The sequence below is a fragment of the Cynocephalus volans genome, chromosome 6 (assembly GCF_027409185.1).
Source record: "Cynocephalus volans isolate mCynVol1 chromosome 6, mCynVol1.pri, whole genome shotgun sequence".
NCBI classification, from domain to species: domain Eukaryota; kingdom Metazoa; phylum Chordata; class Mammalia; order Dermoptera; family Cynocephalidae; genus Cynocephalus; species Cynocephalus volans.
In genome coordinates this window covers 153,978,703-154,001,543 of record NC_084465.1, presented here as the reverse complement: position 1 = coordinate 154,001,543, position 22,841 = coordinate 153,978,703, and the positions used below count along the sequence as shown (strand labels likewise).

General features: G+C 39.3%; 1 protein-coding gene across 1 annotated transcript in view; it reads right to left on the bottom strand.

Annotated features, from left to right (window-relative positions):
* LOC134381085 (ankyrin repeat domain-containing protein 20B-like) overlaps nt 1-22,841 on the bottom strand; it is a 102,833-nt gene that overhangs the window by 7,126 nt on the left and 72,866 nt on the right. The window contains 3 exon segments of the mRNA XM_063101149.1: nt 20,065-20,254; nt 22,400-22,530; nt 22,533-22,619. Of these exon segments, the coding sequence (XP_062957219.1) occupies nt 20,065-20,254; nt 22,400-22,530; nt 22,533-22,619 (408 nt within the window).

Sequence of the window (22,841 nt, the reverse complement as noted above, 5' to 3'; positions counted from 1 at the left end):
GGTGTGAGAAAAGGGCTTAACTTCACTGTTTTGCACGTGGCTATTCAGTTGTCCCAGCACCTTTTGTAGAAGAAATAGGTTTTCCCCATTGAGTGGCCATCAAACACTTGTGAGGATCCATTTGTCATAGATGTATGAGTTTATTTTTGGACTCTCCATTCTATTCCACTGACCTCCATGTGCACACTTATGCCAGTACTGCACTGTCTTTAAGTTTTATTTTCAATTTTACTTTTTTTATTGACAGCTAGCAAATGTATATGTTTATGGGGTACAACATGATGATTCCATACATATAGACGTGGTGGAAGGAGCCTATCAGGCAAATGAACATTTTCATGCCACCACACACTTACTTCCTTATGGTAAAAACACTTAAAAATCCACTCTTTTAGTCATTTGGAGAAATACAATACTATGAACTCTAGTCATCTTGCTGTGCACCAGATGGCCATGCCTTGTTTCTCCACTCTAAGTGAAACTTTGTACCCATTGATCAGTGTTCCCTTTTTTTAACATCCCTAGGCCCCACCACCTCCTGACCCCCCTGACTCTGATAACCAACACTGTCCTCGCTACTTCCATGAGTCTGACCATTTTAGATTCCATGTGTAGATGAGATCATGCAATGTTTGTCTTTCTGTACCTGGTTTATGTCTCTTACCACAATGTCTTGTACATGCATCCAAGTTGTCACAAATGACAGAATGTTGTTGTTTTCTAAGGCTGAATAGTATTGTGTACATATACCAGTTTTCAAACCCACTCATTGGTGGGCATGGAAGGTTATTTCCGTATATGGGCTATTGGGAATATTGGTGCAGTCAACACGGGAGTGAGGACATCTCTTTGACATACTAATTTGAAATCCTTAGTCTCTATATCCAGACATAGGATTGCTGGATCATATGGGAATTCTAGCTGTAATTTTTCGAAGGACCTCCGTCCCATATTCCCTAATGACTGTACTCAGATCCCCACCCACAGTGGACGAGGCTTCCTTTTCTCCACATCCTCACCAGCACTTGTTAGCTTTCATCTTGTTTATAATACACATTCCAATAGGCATGAGGTGATATCTCCTGGTGGTTCCCATTTGCCCTTTCCTGATTAGGGATGTTGACCATTATTCTATATATTGGTTGGACATTCATTCACATGTCTCCTTTTGAGAACCACCTTCTATAGTTGGAACGTGTCTCCTCCAAAATTTGGGGGAGAATTTTGGCCCATGTGATGGTGCTAAGGTGTGGGGCCTTTCAGAGGTGATTAGGTCAGTGAGGCTCTTTCCCTTATGGATGGGAGGAAGGCCCTTACGGGAGAGGCCTCACGCAGCAACAGTGGCACTTTTGCCTTCTGCCATATGAGGATGCAGCGTCTCCCCTCCAGAGAACAGAGGCCTTAGCAGACAACTGTAACCTGCCAGTACTTTGATCATGGTCTTCACCATCTCCAGAAATGTGAGAGGGAAATTTGTGTTTCTATAAATTACTCAACCTTGGTAATTTTATAATAGCAGCACCGACACACTGAGGCACATGCTGTCTTTATTCCTGTAAATTTGGTTACTGTGAATTTGTAATTACAGTGATTCTCTTGACAAAAATATATGATCTCGATCTCATCATCATGAAATAGGAAAATCCAATTGAGGGACAGTCTACATTACTGTGCTTTACACTTGAAAAGTCAAGGTTATGAAGTTCATGGAAAGACTGAAGAACTGCTCTAGACTGTAGGAATCTAAGAGTCATAGCAACTAAACACAATCCATGGATCTCACTGGGACACTTTTGCTATAAAGGACACTACAGACAAGTAGTGAAACTTGAAAAGCATCTGAGGATTAAATGATAGAACATATACTGTCCAGTGATGATGTTTGTATTGTAGTTATGTAGAATGTCCTGACTTATAGGAAATATACACTAAATAAATCAGGGGTGATGGCATGTCAGCAATTTACTCTGGAAAACGTTCTTTGTACTAAAATTTGGAACTTTTCTCAAATTCTAAGACTATTTCCAAAAAGTTAATCAAAAACTAATAAACAGAAAAGGTGAAGAGCCTTAGGGAAACCTTATTTCTCCAAGAGGAAAGATCTATGAACCAGTGCTTGAAGTTAACATTACAAAAGTTTGATGGCACTATAACAATTGCGGTATATCTAAAAACTAACAATGGCCACAGTGCTAGTATACCAAAATGATGTCTGTCTAAATCTTTAGGTCCATATTCAGTGTTACTAACTGAAAAAGACAAATAATCCATCAATTAACTGCACCAAAGTATTAATGACAACTTAGTTGTGTGTGCTGTTTAAACAGCTGGCATTTAGGAAGTTTGAGTCTATAAAACCAAATCATACTGGTTTTCATTAGCAAAATCTGCTTATAAGTTGTTTGGAGATGCCAAGAAACATAGTTACAAATAGTTCAATAAATTTTCATCACACATATATGATACAAAATGTTTTCCTTTGTTAAAGACTTTCACATGTCACAAATTTAATGGGAAGCAACTAAGATGTTATATAAATAGTCCAGTAAATATAATTTTATCTTTTAAATCATATATTTTTCTTTTAAAAACTGTGAATATTCTTGTGCAGCTTTCAAAACTGGATCTTGATTTGGATCAATTGATTGTTGAGGACAAACTCTATAGGATCTACTTTCAAATTCAGCAGCACCTAGAAAGAAAAAAAATTACATTGTTTACCTAAAAGATTTCATAATCAACTAAGCATAAGTCAGTGAAAGAAGTTAATAACTTTATCAGTGTTAGTAAGAGAGAAAAATACGTATGTACAACTATAATGTAAAATTACTGTTAAATATAATGTGTCCATAGTTGCACATTGAATTATTTATCATTGGGGTTAAGGATCAGAGCTGGTTTTCTTGTTCTCCATTCATTTATTCAACCACCATGTGCTAAGGTACTATGATGTGACAAGCACTGGAATTACAGGATGAAGACAGTACAGTCCACCCCTCAACAATCATGTACTAAAACCTAAAAATGCAGATGAACAAGCAACGTCCATACAGTGTCATAGGTACCATGACAAGTATAAAACAGGACACTATTGAAACATAAAGGACATCTATTGCAGTTTTGTGTCACTGTCATAGGCGTTTTGGTGGAGGCGATGTGTAAGTTGATACCTGAAGGACAAGGGAAAAGCATGCCAGAGAGAGGGAAGCAGCACATGCAGAGAGCTAGAGGTGAGGAAGAGCACGTGTGGGATTGTAAGTCGTCTAGTTTGGAAAGATGCTAGAGCTAAGGGGTAGAGCAGGGCGAGTGGCAAGATATGAGGCTGATCTGGGTAGTTTTATTCCATGATAAGGAGTGTGGAACATTTCCTGAGGGCAAAAGTAAACAAACCACAAAGCAAATGAGGGGAGATTTAAAATGTCACCATTCTAGTGACAACTTCTGAACTGTAATTGCTTGGCTAAGTATTACTAGGTGAATCTGGTGTTGGGCGGGTTCATGACCATAACCCTGAGAAGTGGCTGATGCCTTTGTTTTCTGAGCAGAGTTTTAGGGAGCAGGCTGGCAGGTCCACAGCGATGGCAAAGTGAGGAAAGTAGTCAGAAAAAAAGCTACACAGACTTTTTGAGATTTTTAAAAACTATGCAACATGATGAACAAATGAGGATTAAGTATATTGGAGTATTTGTTTTTACATTTTTCTTTAGATGTGTGCGAGCAAAATTACTTTCCTGTCATGTCTATCAACAAACAATGGAAAGGGAAGCCATTTGCTCTTTTGGTTTATTTCAAAGTCCAAGTAACTAATCTACATTTAATTCATAAATTTTGGCAACATCCCTTGCTCTAGCCCTCTAGTTAAAGGTTTATCCAACTCCTGCCACACCTGAAATGAATCAAATGTTTTTTATAATGTTGAAGTTAAACAAGAGACATCATCATGGGAATGATATATCACGTACAAAATGTCATCTTTAAGCAGCCGGGAAACTTGTGGACCTTCCTCTTGCCGTCTCTTACGGGAGGACCGCTGCTGGTGGCCAGTCATGGGGGCTGACCGCCACTTTGCCGTTGGCAGGAGAGGATGCCTCGTTTACAGGCAACAGCTTTGTAGTATGGAGCAGGAAAAGAACTGTTTCTTAGCTGCAAAAGCGAGTCTCTAAACAGGGAACATAGCGCCGGGCCGCTGTTGAAGCTGCCAGGATCCCAGAGGCCGTGGCCGCGCTGAAGGCGGCCAGCTGCCCTATTCAGGATTTGAGGTTTCAGGCCGGCATAAAAGATTTCTGGGAGTGCCCGAGCCGCGCCATGGGACCGAGTGAGCAGCCCGAGGCGGCGGCAGCTGGGGACGGGGATGGCGACGACGCAGAGGCAGAGAGGGAGCCGGCCGGCCCAGCAGAGCCCCGTGAGTGACCCCTGGCCCGGCCCTGCTCGGGGGGCGGATGCCCGCCTGGCTTTCTCCTGCCCCACCAGGCCAATCATCGGCCCCGGGGTTGCCTCCATTTTCTCAAGTGGTGGCAGATCCGGCCCAGCTCGGCCAAGCCTGTCCTCCTCACCCGGCTCGGCTTCTCACTGAGCCTTCCCACTTGCTTGCCCCGGTGCGGGGCGTCCCGGGGCCGGCCTCCACTCCCTCTCCCTCCACCGTTCTCTGGTGGGGCTGGTGGCGTGGGGCGTCCCTGGCCAGTGTCGGGAGGGCAAGGAAGTACGGGCTGGGCCGACTGTCACTCCACTGCACCCTGGGCTCCGGCCCCCGGTAAACTTCCTGTTACTGGGAGGCAGATACCATCTCTGCGGCCACCAGTTCAGAAAAACGCCTAACCGATTTCTGGTTAGGAATAGTGTGGTTGGAGAGTTCCCGAGTTCACTTGAACCTGCCGGAGAGCTGACTGCGGGCGGGCACCAGAGACTGTCCGTGCCAGGGGGATTCAAAGGTGAACCGAGTGCTGTGGGCTCCTCCCCTGAGGAGCTCACGCTCTGGTGTGGGAGATAAGACAAGTATACAAATAACCGCAATACCAGGAGGAAGGTGATAAGTCCTGAGAAAGATCTACACAGTGCTACAAAGGCACCCAGAGCGACCGGTCGACTGCGCCTACCAGAAACTCGGTAGACTTCCTGGGCAAGGCAGTGCCGAGCAGGGTTTTGAAGGCCCAGCTGATAGACGATGGTTGCAGAAGACACGTCCCAGCCCAGCCCAGTGCACACAGAGTGGGGAGACGTCCAGCTAGGGAGGCGGAGACTTGACAGAAAGCACACACCCTGTGGGGCTGCCACTGCCTGATCCAGCAGCCCAGGCCAGAGCGCACAAAACAGGGATAAGTCCTGCACGTGAAGTGGAAGCTCAGCAGAGACCACACACCCTGAGGTACCACCCCGAGATCCAGCAGCCCAGCAGAGTCCAAGCTGACCAGAGAGGTGGCTCCCCGGAGAGGCCCAAGACCTAAGGCAACCACACACACAAGGAGCTAGAGGCCAACAGAGCAGTCACGGAGGTAGCCATACCAAATTGGCAACCACAGCAACATCTTAGTTAGTCAATAGTCTCAAACCGGTGGACTGTGAAACGCCATGACACAATGAATAAACATCAAAAAAAAGATACCAGAAATACAAAAAATCAAGAAAGTACACCACCAAAAGTTAATAAATCTCAAACTCTAGATCCTATAGAACAAGAAGCCCTTGAAATGACTGACAAGGAATTTCGAGTGATAATTCTAAGGAAACTGAATGAGATATAAGAAAACTCAGCAGACATCATGATGAAACGAGGAAAAGTATACAGGACCTGAAAGAGGAAATGTACAAGGAAATCAATGCCCTGAAAAAAAATGTAGCAGAACTTGCCGAAGTGAAGAAGTTATTCAGCGAAATAAAAAGCACAATGGAGAGTTTAACCAGCAGGCTTGTCGAAGGTGAAGAGAGAACATCTGAACTTGAAGATGGGCTGTTTGAAATAACACAAGCAGACAAAAAGAAAGAATAAAGAATCAAAGACATTGAAGAAAATCTGAGAGAGATATCAGACAACCTCAAGCGCTCAAATATCCGAGTCATGGGTATTCCAGAAGGGGAGGAAAATGGAGATTCCATTGAAAACATATTCAACAAAATAGTGGCAGAAAACTTCCCAGGTATAGGAAAAATCACAGATCTTCAGATCCAGGAAGCTCAACGATCTCCAAACGTATTCAACCCAAAAAGGCCTTCTCCAAGACATGTCATAGTCAAATTGGCAAAACTCAGAGACAAAGAGAGAATCTTAAAAGCTGCAAGAGAGAAGCGTCAAATCACCTATAACGGAGCCCCAATCAGGTTAACATCAGACTTTTCATCACAAACCCTAAAAGCTAGAAAGGAATGGGATGATATTTTCAAAATACTAAAAGACAAAGATTGCCAGCCAAGAATACTCTACCCTGCAAGGCTATCCTTCCGAAATGAAGGGCAAATAGTATATTTCTCAGACAAACAAAAACTGCGGGAGTTCACTACCACAAGACCACCCTTACAAGAAATCCTCAAGGGAGTACTGGGTTTGGTTCCTGAAAAATAACTACCACTGCCATAAAAACCTAAGAAAAATCTAAACCCGCTAGTACAATAAAAATGGCATTCATGAAGAGAAAACAACCTAACAAAAACACTATCTACAACCTAGGAGCCAACAAACAAAGAAACCAAACAGTAAATCAGAAAGCAAGGAACAAAAGACACCTAAGACAACCAAACAACCAATAAAATGCTAGGAATAAATCAACACCTTTCAATAACAACTCTTAATGTTAAAGGCTTAAATTCCCCAATCAAAAGACACAGACTGGCTGACTGGATCAAAAAGCAGGACCCAACTATATGCTGCCTACGAGAGACCCACCTCACCCATAAAGATTCACACAGACTAAGAGTGAAAGGATGGAAAAAGATTTACCATGCAAACAGAAAAGAAAAACGAGCTGGAGTGGCTATTCTTATATCTGACAAAATAGACTTTAAACTAAAAACCATAAAAAGAGACAATGAGGGACACTACTTAATGATAAAAGGACTGATGCATCAAGAAGACATAACAATCATAAATATGTACGCACCCAATGTTGGAGCAGCCAGATTTATAAAACAAACTCTATTAGACCTAAAGAAGGAAATAGACACTAATACCATAATAGCAGGGGACCTGAACACTCCACTGTCAATATTAGACAGATCATCTAGGCAAAGAATCAGTAGAGAAACACAAGATCTAAACAAGACTCTAGACCAATTGGAAATGGCAGATATCTACAGAACATTCCACCCAACAACCTCAGAATATTCATTCTTCTCATCAGCACATGGATCATTCTCCAAGATAGATCACATATTAGGTCACAAATCAAGTCTCAATAAATTCAAAAAAATTGGAATTATCCCATGTATCTTCTCAGACCACAATGGATTAAAACTAGAAATTAATAACAAACAAAACTCTGGAAACTATACAAACACATGGAAATTAAACAGCATTCTACTTAATGACATATGGGTCCAAGAAGAAATCAAGCAGGAAATCAAAAAGTTTATTGAAACTAATGAAAACAATGATACATCATACCAAAACCTGTGGGATACTGCAAAAGCAGTATTGAGGGGAAAATTTATAGCTTTAAATGCTCACTTCAGAAGAATGGAAAGATGGCAAGTGAACAACCTAACACTTCACCTTAAAGAACTAGAAAAACAAGAACAATCCAATCCTAAAGTTAGCAGACGGAAAGAAATCATTAAGATCAGAGCAGAACTGAATGAAATTGAAAACCAAAAAACAATTCAAAAGATCAACGAATCAAAAAGTTGGTTTTTTGAAAAGATAAATAAAATTGACAAACCATTAGCATGGCGAACAAAAAAAAGAAGAGAGAAGACTCAAATAACAAAAATTAGAAATGAAAAAGGCGATATTACAACTGATTCATCTGAAATACAAGGAATCATTCGAGACTACTATAAACAACTATACGCCAACAAATTTGAAAATCTGGAGGAAATGGATAAATTTCTGGACACACACAAGCTCCCAAAACTGAACCGTGAAGACGTAGAAAATTTGAACAGACCAATAACAATAAAGGAGATTGAAGCTGTGATCAGAAGGCTCCCAACAAAGAAAAGCCCAGGACCAGATGGATTCACAGCAGAATTTTACCAAACATTCAAAGAGGAATTGACACCGATTCTTTACAAACTATTCCAAAAGATTGAAACGGACGCAAATCTCCCAAACTCATTCTATGAAGCAAACATCATCCTGATACCAAAACCAGGTAAAGATATAACCAAAAAAGAAAACTACAGGCCGATATCCTTGATGAATATAGATGCAAAAATCCTCACTAAAATACTAGCAAACAGAATACAGCAACACATACGAAAAATTATTCATCACTATCAAGTGGGATTCATCCCAGGGATGCAAGGTTGGTTCAACATAAGCAAATCAATAAATGTGATACACCATATTAATAAACTCAAACACAAGGACCATATGATCATCTCTATAGATGCTGAAAAAGCATTTGATAAAGTTCAGCACTCATTCATGACAAAGACCCTCTATAAGTTAGGTATAGAGGGAAAGTATCTCAACATAATTAAAGCCATATATGACAAACCCACTGCCAATATCATCCTGAATGGGGAAAAGCTGAAAGCTTTTCCTTTAAGAACAGGCACTAGACAAGGATGCCCACTCTCACCACTCCTATTCAACATAGTGTTGGAAGTACTAGCCAGAGCAATCAGAGAAGAGAAGGAAATAAAGGGCATCCAGATTGGAAAAGATGAAGTCAAACTGTCCCTGTTTGCAGATGACATGATCCTATATATCGAACAGCCTAAAACCTCTACAAAAAAACTGTTGGAATTGATAAATGATTTCAGCACAGTAGCAGGATACAAAATCAACACACAAAAATCAGTAGCATTTCTTTTCTCCAATAGTGAACATGCAGAACGAGAAATCAAGAAAGCCTGCTCATTTACAATAGCCACCAAAAAAATAAAATACTTAGGAATTGAGTTAACCAAGGAGGTGAAAAATCTCTATAATGAGAACTACAAACCACTGCTGAGAGAAATTAGAGAGGATACAAGAAGATGGAAAGATATTCCATGCTCTTGGATTGGAAGAATCAACATAGTGAAAATGTCCATACTACCCAAAGTGATATACAAATTCAATGCAATCCCCTTCAAAATTCCAAAGACATTTTTCTCAGAAATGGAAAAAACTATTCAGACATTTATATGGAACAATAAAAGACCACGAATAGCCAAAGCAATGCTCAGCAAAAAAAATAAAGCTGGAGGCATAACACTACCTGACTTTAAGCTATACTACAAAGCTATAATAACCAAAACAGTATGGTACTGGCATAAAAACAGACACACTGATCAATAGAATAGAATAGAGAATCCAGAAATCAACCCACACACTTACTGCCAACTGATCTTTTACAAAGGCACCAAGTCTATTCAGTGGGGAAGGGACTGCCTCTTCAGCAAATGGTGCTGGGATAACTGGATATCCATATGCAGGAGAATGAAACTAGAGCCATACCTCTCACCGTATATTAAAATCAAGTCAAAATGGATTAAGGATTTAAATATACACCCTGAAACAATAAAACTTCTTAAAGAAAACATAGGAGAAACACTTCAGGAAATAGGACTGGACACAGACTTCATGAATACGACCCCAAAAGTACGGGCAACCAAAGGAAAAATAAACAAATAGGATTATATCAAACTAAAAAGCTTCAGCACAGCAAAAGAAACAATTAACAGAGTTAAAAGACAAACAACAGAGTGGGAGAAAATATTTGCAAAATATACATCTGACAAAGGATTAATATCCAGAATATATAAGGAACTCAAACAACTTTACAAGAAAAAAACAAGCAACCCAGTTAAAAAATGGGTGAAAGAGCTAAGTAGGCATTTCTCTAAGGAAGATATACAAATGGCCAACAGACATATGAAAAAATGCTCAACATCACTCAGCATCCGGGAAATGCAAATCAAAACCACACTGAGATACCATCTCACCCCAGTTAGGATGGCTAAAATCCAAAAGACTGTGAACGATAAATCCTGGCGAGGTTGTGGACAAAAAGGAACTCTCATACATTGTTGTTGGGACTGCAAAATGGTGCAGCCTCTATGGAAAATGCTATGGAGGTTCCTCAAACAATTGCAGATAGATCTCCCATATGACCCAGCTATCCCACTGCTGGGAATATACCCAGAGGGATGGAAGTCATCAAGTCGAAGGTATACCTGTTCCACAATGTTCATCGCAGCACTCTTTACGATAGCCAAGAGTTGGAACCAGCCCACATGTCCATCATCAGACGAGTGGATATGGAAAATGTGGTACATCTACACAATGGAATACTATTCAGCTATAAAAACGAATGAAATACTGCCATTTGCAACAACATGGATGGACCTTGAGAGAATTATATTAAGTGAAACGAGTCAGGCACAGAAAGAGAAATACCACATGTTCTTACTTACTGGTGGGAGCTAAAAATTAACATATAAATTCACACACACACACACACACACACACACACACACACACACACCGGGGGGGGGGGTGGAAGAAGATATAACAACCACAATTCCTTGAAGTTGATACGACAAGCAAACAGAAAGGACATTGTTGGGGGGGAGGGAGGAGAGGGAGGAGGGAGGGAGGTTTTGGTAAGGGGCAACAATAATCAACCACTATATCAACAAAATATAATTTTAAAAAAATAATAATAAATAAACTTAAGTAAATAAATAAAAACAAAATGTAATCTTTAAATCATACTTTTAGAGCCTAGACTCAACATGAGGATAGCTAAAAAAGAAAAAGAAGCCATAGCACATAAATAAAATAAAATTGCTACTTAAGCTTAGATAATAGAAAATGAATATTTAATGCTGTTTAGATTAATCCGATGAAAAGTATGATTAATATTGATCTATTGAATACACATCATTTCAGAAGGATGATGATGTATCTCAGTACCAAGATGAAAAAATTCAAGTCATATTTTGCACTGAACACATTACTTTGTATTTCTTAGCAAAGCTCTGCTCGTTAAGAAATGTTAATCAGTTTTTTCCCTTGAAAGTATTTTTCCTTAAAAGGAATTTTCCATTCACCACTTGTAGAAAGTTAAAAGTTTAAAGTGTGCTAGATGCTGTTGCACAGAATCTTAAATACATAAATGAAGAAAGTGGTACTGGTGTAATAATGTCCTGTGAAAATTCTACTGGCCAAAGATTAAATATCAATAGTAATCTGTCTGTATTATGATTAAACATTATTCACATGAACACAAAGACATCAGAAAGTTTGCTCAGAAAAGGAATAAATAGGGCCGAGCCCGTGGTGCACTCGGGAGAGTGCGGCACTGGGAGCGCAGCGACGCTCCGGCTGCGGGTTCGGATCCTATATAGGAATGGCCGGTTCACTCACCGGCTGAGTACCGGTCACGAAAAGCCAAAAAAAAAAAAAAAAAAAGGAATAAATATAGGTTAGAGACAGTTTTCAAACTTAGTGTCTTTGATTCGTGACTTTCTGGGAAAAGACAAGGAAAAAATATATACTTCCTTCATTGTAACTTTGATTTCCTTTCAGAAATTAGGACCTATTTCTTTGAACATTTGACTTAAGTATAGTTACCTACTTCATTGTAAAATGTGCAGGAATATTTCAAACTATATTGCAAGCATCCCCATCTAGAGTAGTCTTAATGCAAATCTTTCATATAAAAGCTGTTCTCTTCCTAAATGGCCAAAGCAGGGTCTACCATAGTATCCTGAACACAATACTTTTTGGTGATCATGATAATGTGATATCCGATGCCCTTTACAACTTTAGGTGCAAAGACAAATTTTTTTGAGTAACAGTTTTCCCAATATTTTGAGAAACTGTTTTCTGTAACATTTCTGTGACAATAGCATTACAGACAGGCCTTATAAAATGACTAATGGGACAAAACCTAGAATTTCTAGACAGGTCTTATAAAAGTAGTGACTCTATGCCAGATGAAGAGAGAAGATTTTATTCAAACAATCTTATGTTACCATTAGTAAGCACTATGTAAAATGCAAATCACATTTTTACATGACTAGAATTAAGGTACTACCAATGTAACGTTATTATCTTCCCCCCAAACATGTTCTCCTAAATACTTACTTTCTACGTGTAACAGATTTTATTGCTTTTTGTACCTCATTTATAAATACTTTCATTAATGCATCAATGTTACTTAGATAAAAATGAAATTCCCATCTCGAAAGATTGCCTAAATTTGTAGTGAAGAAGTCTTAATTATCGAGCTAGAGAATACTTTTTGCATAACAAATTTAAGATGAGCTGGTCATTTTTTCCTCCTAACTCTTAAAGAGTACATGGTAAAAGGAGCTGCCTCTACTCCAACCCTGGAGTGGCTGCCTCCTACACAAACTCTCTTCCAGCCTTTCACTGGCCCTTGAATAATTTACAACATAAATAAGAGCTGAGGGCAACCACCTTTGGAATGAGATAGCAGGTGCGATATGCACATCTGCAGCTTCATTTATACTTGTGCATTTTTCAGACATAAGAAGGTGAGAAAGTTATACACAGGACAGCAATGTACCCTGAACTTTAGCTAATTAGAAGGATTCTGAGGTGCAGTCTTCAAACTACTACCAGATAAACCTAAGGGTCCACAGAGAACCCTGCAGGATTGAGAGATAAGAAAGTCACAGCTTCAGAGCCCTCTCTCCTCAGCCAGACAGCTCTACTTCTGTCTGTTTTATACAATACGGTTTTATGCAAAGTTCCCATTTTAACAAAAGAAAAGTACTATTCTTCCATAAAGAGTTGTGGAAACGGTATGAAAGTCACTGGCTCAGTGAAAGTTCCTAATTTTACATAAGAGGCAACACAAGCTGAGAGAGATTGTAGTTTGAGGTCACAAAGCCTTTTGCTACAGGCCAGGAATGGGCTTTCAGTCTCCCTGCTGAGCCTGGAGTTCTATGCCAGCTACTTCCTTTATATTCAGGAAAAATACATAGGCTTTTACATAAAACTCAGACAAAATGCATATGTGAGACTTTGTCAGGTAGCTCAAGACTATTTAGGCTGAGACATAAAAGAGTAGCTCTCTAAATTTTAAGTACTGATGCTATAAATAAAAATAAAGGAACAGAAATTAATATCATAACTTCTGTTAGTGGCAGTCAATATACTTAATCTATAAAGCACAAATTTTTTAAATCACAGAACAGAGAACTTTGAATAAATCTTTCGTCAAACTAAGCAAGCTGAAATTGAGAAAATTCTTCTTTAACAGAACTATTTATTTCCTGCAAATAAAACTCGGCTTATCAAAAGCAATCAACAAATGAATTATCCATGTCGCATGTTACTCATGGCAGAATTAAAAGCACAAAATGATTTCTCTTTACCATCTAGCAGACTTCTGTCCAACTTCTCATTAGTAGTTGGTACATACAAATCCAGGCAGAAATAGTAAGAGAGCCTTCATCTCCCTGGCCTCAAGTTTCCATGTGAGGACTTAAACTCTCTACCTTCCTCGTGACAGGAGGAGAGATTTACCTAACGGGTGGATTTGGGTGAAGCACACTGAGTGTGCTTGCTGGGCTCCTTACCTCTCTTTGAAAAGCCCTGTCTGCCACAGTAACATGAATTTGGGGCAGCTGTCATCTCAGCAGTAAGCAGCCTGCTGCTGAAATGTGTTAAGTATTTGTTTCCACCACTTATGGCTGTGTGGGCAAGTGCCTGATCCGGGCGCAAGTACTTGGAAGCCCGCTGTGCTTGCACATCTAAGCCTTGTCCTCCCATTAGGTACGATGTGTTAGGAATAAAGCTGATACGTTGATGTCCACCTGTCTCACTCCTGTCTCCTGAACTCAGAAGGGAAAAAAGGAGTGTTATTTGCTGCCTATCCACCACACCCCAACAAGAAAGAGGACTGTACAGCACTTGTAGAAATGCTGCTTCTTCCTTGACTTCATAATCTCACTGTACAATCTTCAAAATAGCCCCCGCTTTAAAGAGGGGAAGAGTTGACAGGAGACGTTAGGAAGGGAAATATAGTGAAATAGCAAAGCACAACAGATACAGATATATGTCCATTCATTCAACAATAATTTATTGACAGGCTACTGTTAAATTATCCTCGAGAATACAGGTTGGAAAATAATGTTGTATCCTCTTTTTGAGACCAATTTGATAAATACATACACCACACACACATTCTTTGATAGTTAATACATCTTTAGTAACTACTGATGTTTAAAGATTAAAATTTGACATCATTTTCTACTTCAAGGAGCACTCAAATATTACAAAAATAAATATGCACCAAATATAAGAAAATAAAATGTTTGCCCATTGAAACCACTGCAATTCAGTATCAACTTGTAAATATGTTGATGTATGAAGGAAGTTACACTTACCAGTTTGTAAATATTAAACACATGTATTTTGTCACAGAGAAAAGACCAGGGGAACAGTTTATTGACAAGGAGCTGAAGAATTCAGTACAGAGCCATATGTACATTTAAACACCTTGTGGGAAAAAGGGAATGAAAGAAAAAGAATTGAAAGAAGTTGAGAGATTACTAGAATCTTTCAAAGGATGAAATGAACACTGGGCATTTGGCTAAGTACAGTACATGCAGTAGAGACGCAGGAATGACAGACAGCCACCCCATCCACCCACAGGAACACCTTAGAATGTACTTATTAGCCACGTGTATTTCTAAGGGGTGTGTCATTTGTCTGCTCATGTCCTTCACCAAATTTCTATTAAGATATTTCTAATTAATTTTTAAGAGTTCTTTATGCATTGAGGATGTTAATCTTTGTGCGTTAAATCTGTTCCTTATCAATTGACTTTATATTAAATTTGTGATGATTTCCTTCATTTGTATGTTGAGAAAACAATTTTCTATCTAAACATCAAATAAAAAAACATTTACTAAGTGACTACTGCGTGTCACACATCGTCTTAGGCACACAAGTACTAAACAACACGAACATAAAAACATTTTTAAACCAGGTAATTTTTATCTTTTATAAAATTGGAATACATCTTTAAGATTTTTGTTATTAGAAAAGAATTGTAGGGGCTGGCCCCGTGGCTCACTCGGGAGAGTGCAGCGCTGGTAGCGCCGAGGCCGGGGGTTCGGATCCTATATAGGGATGGCCGGTGCGCTCACTGGCTGAGCGTGGTGCAGACCACATCGTGCCGAGGGTTGTGGTCCCCTTACCGGTCAAAAAAAAAGTGTGTTAAGTATTGAAATGAGGGGGTAAAAGCAACAAACTGAAGCTAAAGAAAAGAACTGTATATGCAAAAAAAATGTTAACTAGTGATGTATCAGTTCAGGCTAATTTTATATTTTATGAAAATTGAATAAGGAACCAATAAAATCCTAAAATTACTTCAGATATATAGGACAAAGCATCCCAGAATTAAATTGGAGTGTGAAAACTGAAAGAAAAAATTAGCAAAACATAACTGTACTATCTGTCACCACTACAGATAAGTGGGGAGAGATACAATAAGTGCTAAATGTTTTGAACATGGAAAAAAGTTGCTTCCAGAACCAGTACAACTGAAATCACAGACTAGAGCAGTTATTTACCGTAATCATTTTCCTTAACATTAAAAGAAAAATACTGAGGAAGATAGAACTTCTTAGCAGGAAGAGTTCAAAATGTTAAAACTGTGCAAATAAAAGAGACTGGAAAACAAACTCAGAATTCATGCTACTTTTAACACTTTACTTTCTGTTCTAGTCCGTTTTGTGTTGCTATAACAGAATACCTGAGACTGGGTAATTTATAAAGGAAGGAGATTTGGCTTACGATTCTGGGACAGCTCCATCTGGCACAGGCCTCGGGCTGCTTCTACTCGTGGCAGAAAGTGGCAGCAGCTGGTGGGTACAAGCAGATCACATGGTGACAGGAAGCAAGAGAGAGAGAGAAGGTGCCAGGGTCTTTTTAAGCAACAAGCTCTCGCGGGAACTAATCGAGCGAGAACTCACTCATTAATCCCCCTCCCCCAGGGAGAGCATTAATCCATTCATGAGGGATCTGCCCCATGACTCAATCAGTTTCCAATACTGCCGCATTGGAGATCAAATTTCCACATGAGTTTTGGAGGGGACAACACATCCGAACTCCATCACTTTCTAAGACCATAGCTAAAATCTCTGCATGTTGTTTTGAAATGCCCCATCCAAAAGCCAACCTTTTCTGTCATTGGAGACAGCATGTTACTATCTCTCATAGTAGTATTTGATGTTTTCCAGGTGGCAATAATTAAATTTGTAGCAACTCTAGAAGGCACCTGCTTTCTGTAACTCCAAGAATTCTGAAAACAGCTGCATAAGAACTCTTTTAAGGATTTCTGCAGTGATTTGTGAACATGTTTTTGTAGCTTGATAGAACAGTGCTTTTTAATCTTTATATTAAGCTAGCAGATTTGGCAAACCAGTGTTCCACGAAAGAACCATGTATACCTTGCAACTACTACATTAAGTTTAAAATAAACTATTTTTCAACTTCTCTAGAAATATTGAAAATAAACACACCTATCCCCCAAAAAACATAATTAAAATATTTCCTTAGAAAGCTCCCCTTCCATTGTACCTGCATTTATACTTTCATCGTCAGCTTGTAAAATGACACATTACCTGATGCTTCTGGCAAGAATGAGAACACGTTATATGTGCATCACACTTAATTTATAAAAGTAACTGACATGCATTTTCTTTTCTTACTCTGCAGTCCAATTCATGACCCTGAAGCACATTGACCCTGATCATCTCATTATTTCTAGAAAAATAAAATGAAAATAAGCTAACAAGATGATGAAGAAATATTAGCTAGCTAGGATCTTGTCATTTATGTACTAAAATAGTCATTCGGTTTGTTCCCTTTTTAGCTGTTTGGCCACAATGCTGTCGAAGAAACCTTAGCTGTGTTCTTCTATGATTTGTGTCTAGGACATAAAGTTAAGTAAAAATACAAGGTTGAGCCCTCACTCATTTAACACGGGCCTGTTCTGTTTATCTCTGCGTAAAGAAGATCATGAAAACATCCTGAAAACTGTAAGCCCATGTGCACTGATTAAAATTAATATTCTACTAACAATGAAAACTGGTTGCTATTTAAAGACTTGGTATTGCTGCCATCTCAGCCATAAATCATTCACATGACGGCAAGACAGACAGAAGCGGACCGCATTTTATAAATTTAAATATATGCTGGATGAAACTATGTAAAACATTTATAATTGCCCCCAAATAGACACATTTTTGTATCAACTGAAATAAAAATGCTGTACGTAATATATACCAATGAAGGATGTATTCTTATGAAAGTCAATGACAAAAACTTTAACTTAAAAAGAAATAATCCTTTTTTAGTGTTACAGGTTTATTCAATTTATGAAAAGGATTTCTCCTGGATTCCTTTAAGTAATACATACCCACAAGTGGTTAAATGTTTGGATGCCAATCATTCACTTATGATTAGGGGTGGAAACTTGGGGTGCTGCAAGTAAACTCTAAATGTGTTATGAACCACAGCCAAACTAACATTAATTAGAAAGTAAGCCAAAGTGCCTCAAAGTACACCTTTAGTTATTAGGCAATAATATTCAATTTCTAAAATCTAATTAAATGCAGTTTTCTAAGAAATATAAAATGTGTCACTTTAGTTACATTTATTGAATAAAGTTTATATTCAGTTACATTTATTGAATAACAAAGGGTATCTCTTAAAAATGAGCTCCAGTGACATTTTAAAAAATGGTAAAATTTGTTTCCTTTCTTTATTGGCATAGATAATTATGATCTTTACTTAATATGCCTAAGTCAATTATACAGCTCAGTATTTCACCAAATTAAAAATAAGAGTTATATCAGAAATGTGAAAGCCAAGTAGTCATCCAAGCTGTTATTTGAAGGCCATGGGGTTGAGGTATGTATTAGTCTGTTTTGTGTTGTTATAACAGAAATACCCGAGACTGGGTAATTTGAAAAGAAAACAGGTTTATTTGGCTTATAATTCTGGGACAGGGCTTCAGGCTGCTTCTACTCATGGCGGGAAGTGGCAGGTACAAGCAGATCACATGGCGAGAGGAAGCAAGAGAGAGAGAGAGGAGGTGATAGGGTCTTTTTAAACAACCATCTCTCATGGGAACTAATAGAGTGAGAACTCACTAATTAATTCCCCCTCCCCCAGGGAGAGCATTAATCCATTCATGAGGGATCTGCTCCCATGACACAATCAGTTTCCAACATTGCCACGCTGGGGATCAAATTTCCACATGAGTTTTGGAGGGGACAATACATCCAAACTCCATCATTCTGCCGCCCCTAGCCCTCCAAAACTCTCACATACAAAATACAATTATTCCATCCCAACAGTCCCAAAAGTCTTAGCTTGTTCCCACACCAGCTTAAAAGTCCAAAGTCCAAAGTCTCATCTGAGACCAAAAGCAAAAGTCCTCCCAGCTGTGAACCTGTAAAAAATCAAAAACAAATTTATCTACTGCCAAGATACAATGGTGGAACAGACATTGGGTATACATTCCCATTCCAAAAGGGAGGAATAGACCAGAAGAAAGGAGAAACAGGCCCGAAACAAGTCCGAAACCCAGCAGGGCAGACATTATGTCTTAAAGCTCCAAAATAATCTTCTTTGACTCCAAGTCCTGCGTCTTGGGCACAATTGGGCATCTGAGCCCCCAAAGCATCAGGCAGTCTCTTTCCCACAGCTCTGCCAGGCACATCCCAGTGGGCCGCACTGGTGCCTGCAGCTTTTCCAGGCCTGCATTGCATGTTACCATTGGCCCTGCAGCTCTGGGGTCCCTGACCCCACTTTTTTGCTCCGCATTGCCCTAGCAGATGGCCTTTGCGGTGTCTCTGCCCCTGCGGTAGACCTCTGCCTGGGCTTCCAGGCTTTTCCACTCATCCTCTGGAATCTGGGTGGAGACTACCACACCCCCACTGCCCTCACTTCCTGCCGGCCTGAGGACTTAACATCATATGGATGACACTGAGGTTTCGGGCCTCTACTCTCCAGGGCTGCTGCATGAACCACACTTGGGGCTGCTCCAGCTGGAGCATATGGGATGCAGGGAGCAGGTTCCCGAGGGCAGCCACACCCCAAGTCTGTCCTCCAGGACAACTCAGTCTTTCTAGGCCTCAGGGCCTGTGATGGGCGGGGCACTGATCCAGACTTCTCAAATGCCTGCAGGACTTTTTTCCCACTGTCCTGGTTATTAGTATCTGGCTGCCTCACCACCACAATAATGTCCTTAGTAACCAGTTTATCTCCTTCACCCTTGCATTTTTCTCCAGCTCTCCACTTCTCTACTGCATGGCCAGGCTGCAAACTGTCCAAATCTTTACGCTCTGCTCCCCTTTTAAATTCTGTCTTTACATCATGCCTTTGCCGCCATAACTCAGAGTAGGCTGCTAGAAGTGTAACCATGCAGCTTCCTTAATGCTTTCCTGCTTAGAAATTTCTTCTGCCAAATGCTCTGGTTCACAACTCTTAAGTCCCACCTTCCACAAAGTCCACACGCATGGACACAATGCAGACAAGTTCCTTGCTATGGTGTAACAAGAGTGATCTTTTGTCCAATTCCCGATAAGTTCTTCCTTTCTGTCTGAGACCTCATCATCCACATATCTGTCCACGTATCTATCAGCATTCTGGTCACAACCATTTAACCATTCTCTAAAATCTTCCAAACTTTTCCTCATCTTTTTCTCTTCTAAGTCCTCCTAACTCCTCCAGCCTTTGCCTAAAACCCATTTCCAAAGCTGCATCCACATTTTCAAGTATCTGTATAGCAACACCCCACTCCTCAGTACCAATTTTCTGTTTTTGTCCATTTTGTGTCGCTATGACAGAACTACCTGAGACTGGGTACGTTATAAAGGAAAGAGGATCAAATTTTCACATGAGTTTTGGAGGGGACAACACATCCAAACTCCATCAAGGTAGGAATCACTGTTTTGTCTAGAAAAATGATTGCTGCTGAGTAATAAATGATGATTAGGAATTCCAACTCTGGGTGACTCCAGGATAGGTCTCGTAGTAACAGTGAGATCCTGACTAAGAATTGTGTACTCTTCCTCCACAAGAAGTTGGGTACTGACCTCTGCCAGCCTCTTATCAGCCCTGTGAAGATTGGAATAGACAAATGCTTACTATCTCATTTTTCCCTATATGATTCCTAAATGATTTGCACTCTTTAAAAAGTTGCCATACAACAGATACATGAAAACATGCTCAACATCACTAGTCATCAGGGAAATGCAAATTAAAACCACATTGAGATACCACCTCACTCCACTTAAAGACTGGCTGTAATCAAAAAGACGGTGAATAACAAATGCTGGCAAGGGTGTGGAGAGAAGGGAACACTTCTACGCTGCTGGTGGGACTGTAAATTAGTACAACCACTATGGAAAACAGTATGGAGGTTTCTCAAACAACTACAGATAGATCTTCCACATGATCCAGCAATCCCTTTTCTGGGTATATATCCAGAGGAATGGAAATCATCATGTCGAAGGGATACCTGCACTCCCGTGTTCATTGCAGCTCTGTATACAATGGCCAAGATATGGAACCAACCTGAATGTCCATCAATGGATGATTAGATAAGGAAACTGTGATATATATACACTGCAGAATACTATTCTGCCATAAAAAAGAATGAAATACTCCCATTTGTAACAACATGGATGAACCTAGAGAAACTCATGTTGAGTGAAATAAGCAAAGCACAGAGGGATAAATAGCGCATGTGCTCACTCATATGTGGGAGCTAAGAGAGAAAGGAAGGCAGGAAAGAATGACCACAGTAGTGCCATGATCCAGCAGAGGGAGGGAACATTCCTAGGGCTACAAAACAGAGTAGGGGGTAGAAGGGGTGAGGGACAGAGGTTGGGGGATAATTGGGTGGGGACATGGGGTACCAAGATGATTTCTGGTAATGGGTATGTCCCCAGTATGTATCTGGCCCTCACACCATGGGCATGAGGGGTGACAATTAAACATTGTCTCTCATGAATATTTTTAATACATAAAATAAAAAGTTGCAATAATAATAAATGGAACTTCCCATTTAACAATGTTTTAAACTGAAAACATATCAGAGCATAACTACTGTGTGCAATAAATTTTTCTAAAGAAGTATGCGCATTTCTAGGGGGATTCCTAACAAGTAATTCATACAAAGTAGGGAAGGAAGAAAAATGGCTATCAGTGACACATGGTTTACCAGGTAACAAAAACTGGTCTACTTGGCAGATTCTTGGGGATGCCATTAGAAATACTTGTTTTTAAAGGGTAAGTACTTGAGATGATGGATATGTTAATTTGCTTGACTATAATAACAATTTCACAATGAATAAATATACCAAAATATCGTGTTGTACACCTTAAATATATACAATGGAAAAATAAAAATACAAAATGCAAAAGCTAGAAATACTTGGATTCATAATAAACCAGTTTAGAGATTAAAAAAAAAGAAAATCCCTCAAAGATATTTTCAAGCATTTGCTTCCCTTGTACATTTCAGCCATTACCTGGGAGAAATGAAACATCTGGCACTGAGGAAGAATTCAGAGCAACAAGCTCTAGGGGACGAGATACACTAGTTGGCCATCACAGTGAACTGACACAGCTGCAAAGGCAATTTGCTCCTAACACTGTTACCAAGGCACAGGGATGGGGCCTGCCTTTTCTGTCTTCCACACAACCCATCAGACTGACTGAGATACTAGTTGTGGCCCCTTTGTGAATTCTATTTCCCTTCATCTCTGTTCATCTTTCCTTATTTCACCAGCATGCCTTTAGGTAGACTGGAAAAATCTATAAAGAATAGCTTGTCTTAACATGCCCTCTAGTGATAATACCAAACATCACCATCTAGGAAAGTTCATTTCCCATGTGCCTAAACATACTGAGAATAAGTAGTACTTGACCTTTTGGGTTTAGGTGTAATTCCCCCACCCCCAAAATTGAACTTATTAAAATTTTTATTTAGGGGAAAGATGAGAAGCAATTATGTAACAAATTATCTAAATTGCAAATCTTCCAAATAGCATTTGAGAAAATATTGAGAAAAAATTAAAGCTATATAAAACTAAAAAAAGGTGATAAGACAGAAAATGTCCGAACCAACATTATAAAAGTAAGTAAATTTATTAACATCATTTTCCAAAATTATATTGTTTTTCACTTCCTACTAAGGCTATGCTTTAGGGGCAAATTAATGAGCTTAATTTATTGTCTTTGATTATATGTCTTGACTTGCTTAGTTTTTCTGACAATGATTTTCTGGCTTCTAATTCTTTTAGATAGAGTTGCTTATATTTTACCAATTCTGTTTCACGACAATCATCTTGAGAATTTTTCATTTTGATGAGTTCAGATTCCAGGTCTTAGTAATTCTGAGTTCGAATTGACTTCTTATGGAAGCATTTTTATTCTCTCTTAACTTCTCTAAATTTTCTTGAAATGCTGCTTGTTCCTAAAGTGAATTAATAGGATGCATTTTAAAAATAATTATAACCTGAGTAAGTATTGCATATTTATTTCCTTTAGTTTTGAATCAGTGATTCAGAGAGCAATTTTAAATATGTGAAAAAAGTTAAAGTTTAAAATAATTATTTCATCTGAATTAAATCCAAATATTAAAATTGTTTAATAATACTTATGTTAGGACTCCTGGAACCTGTGTGGTATATTTATA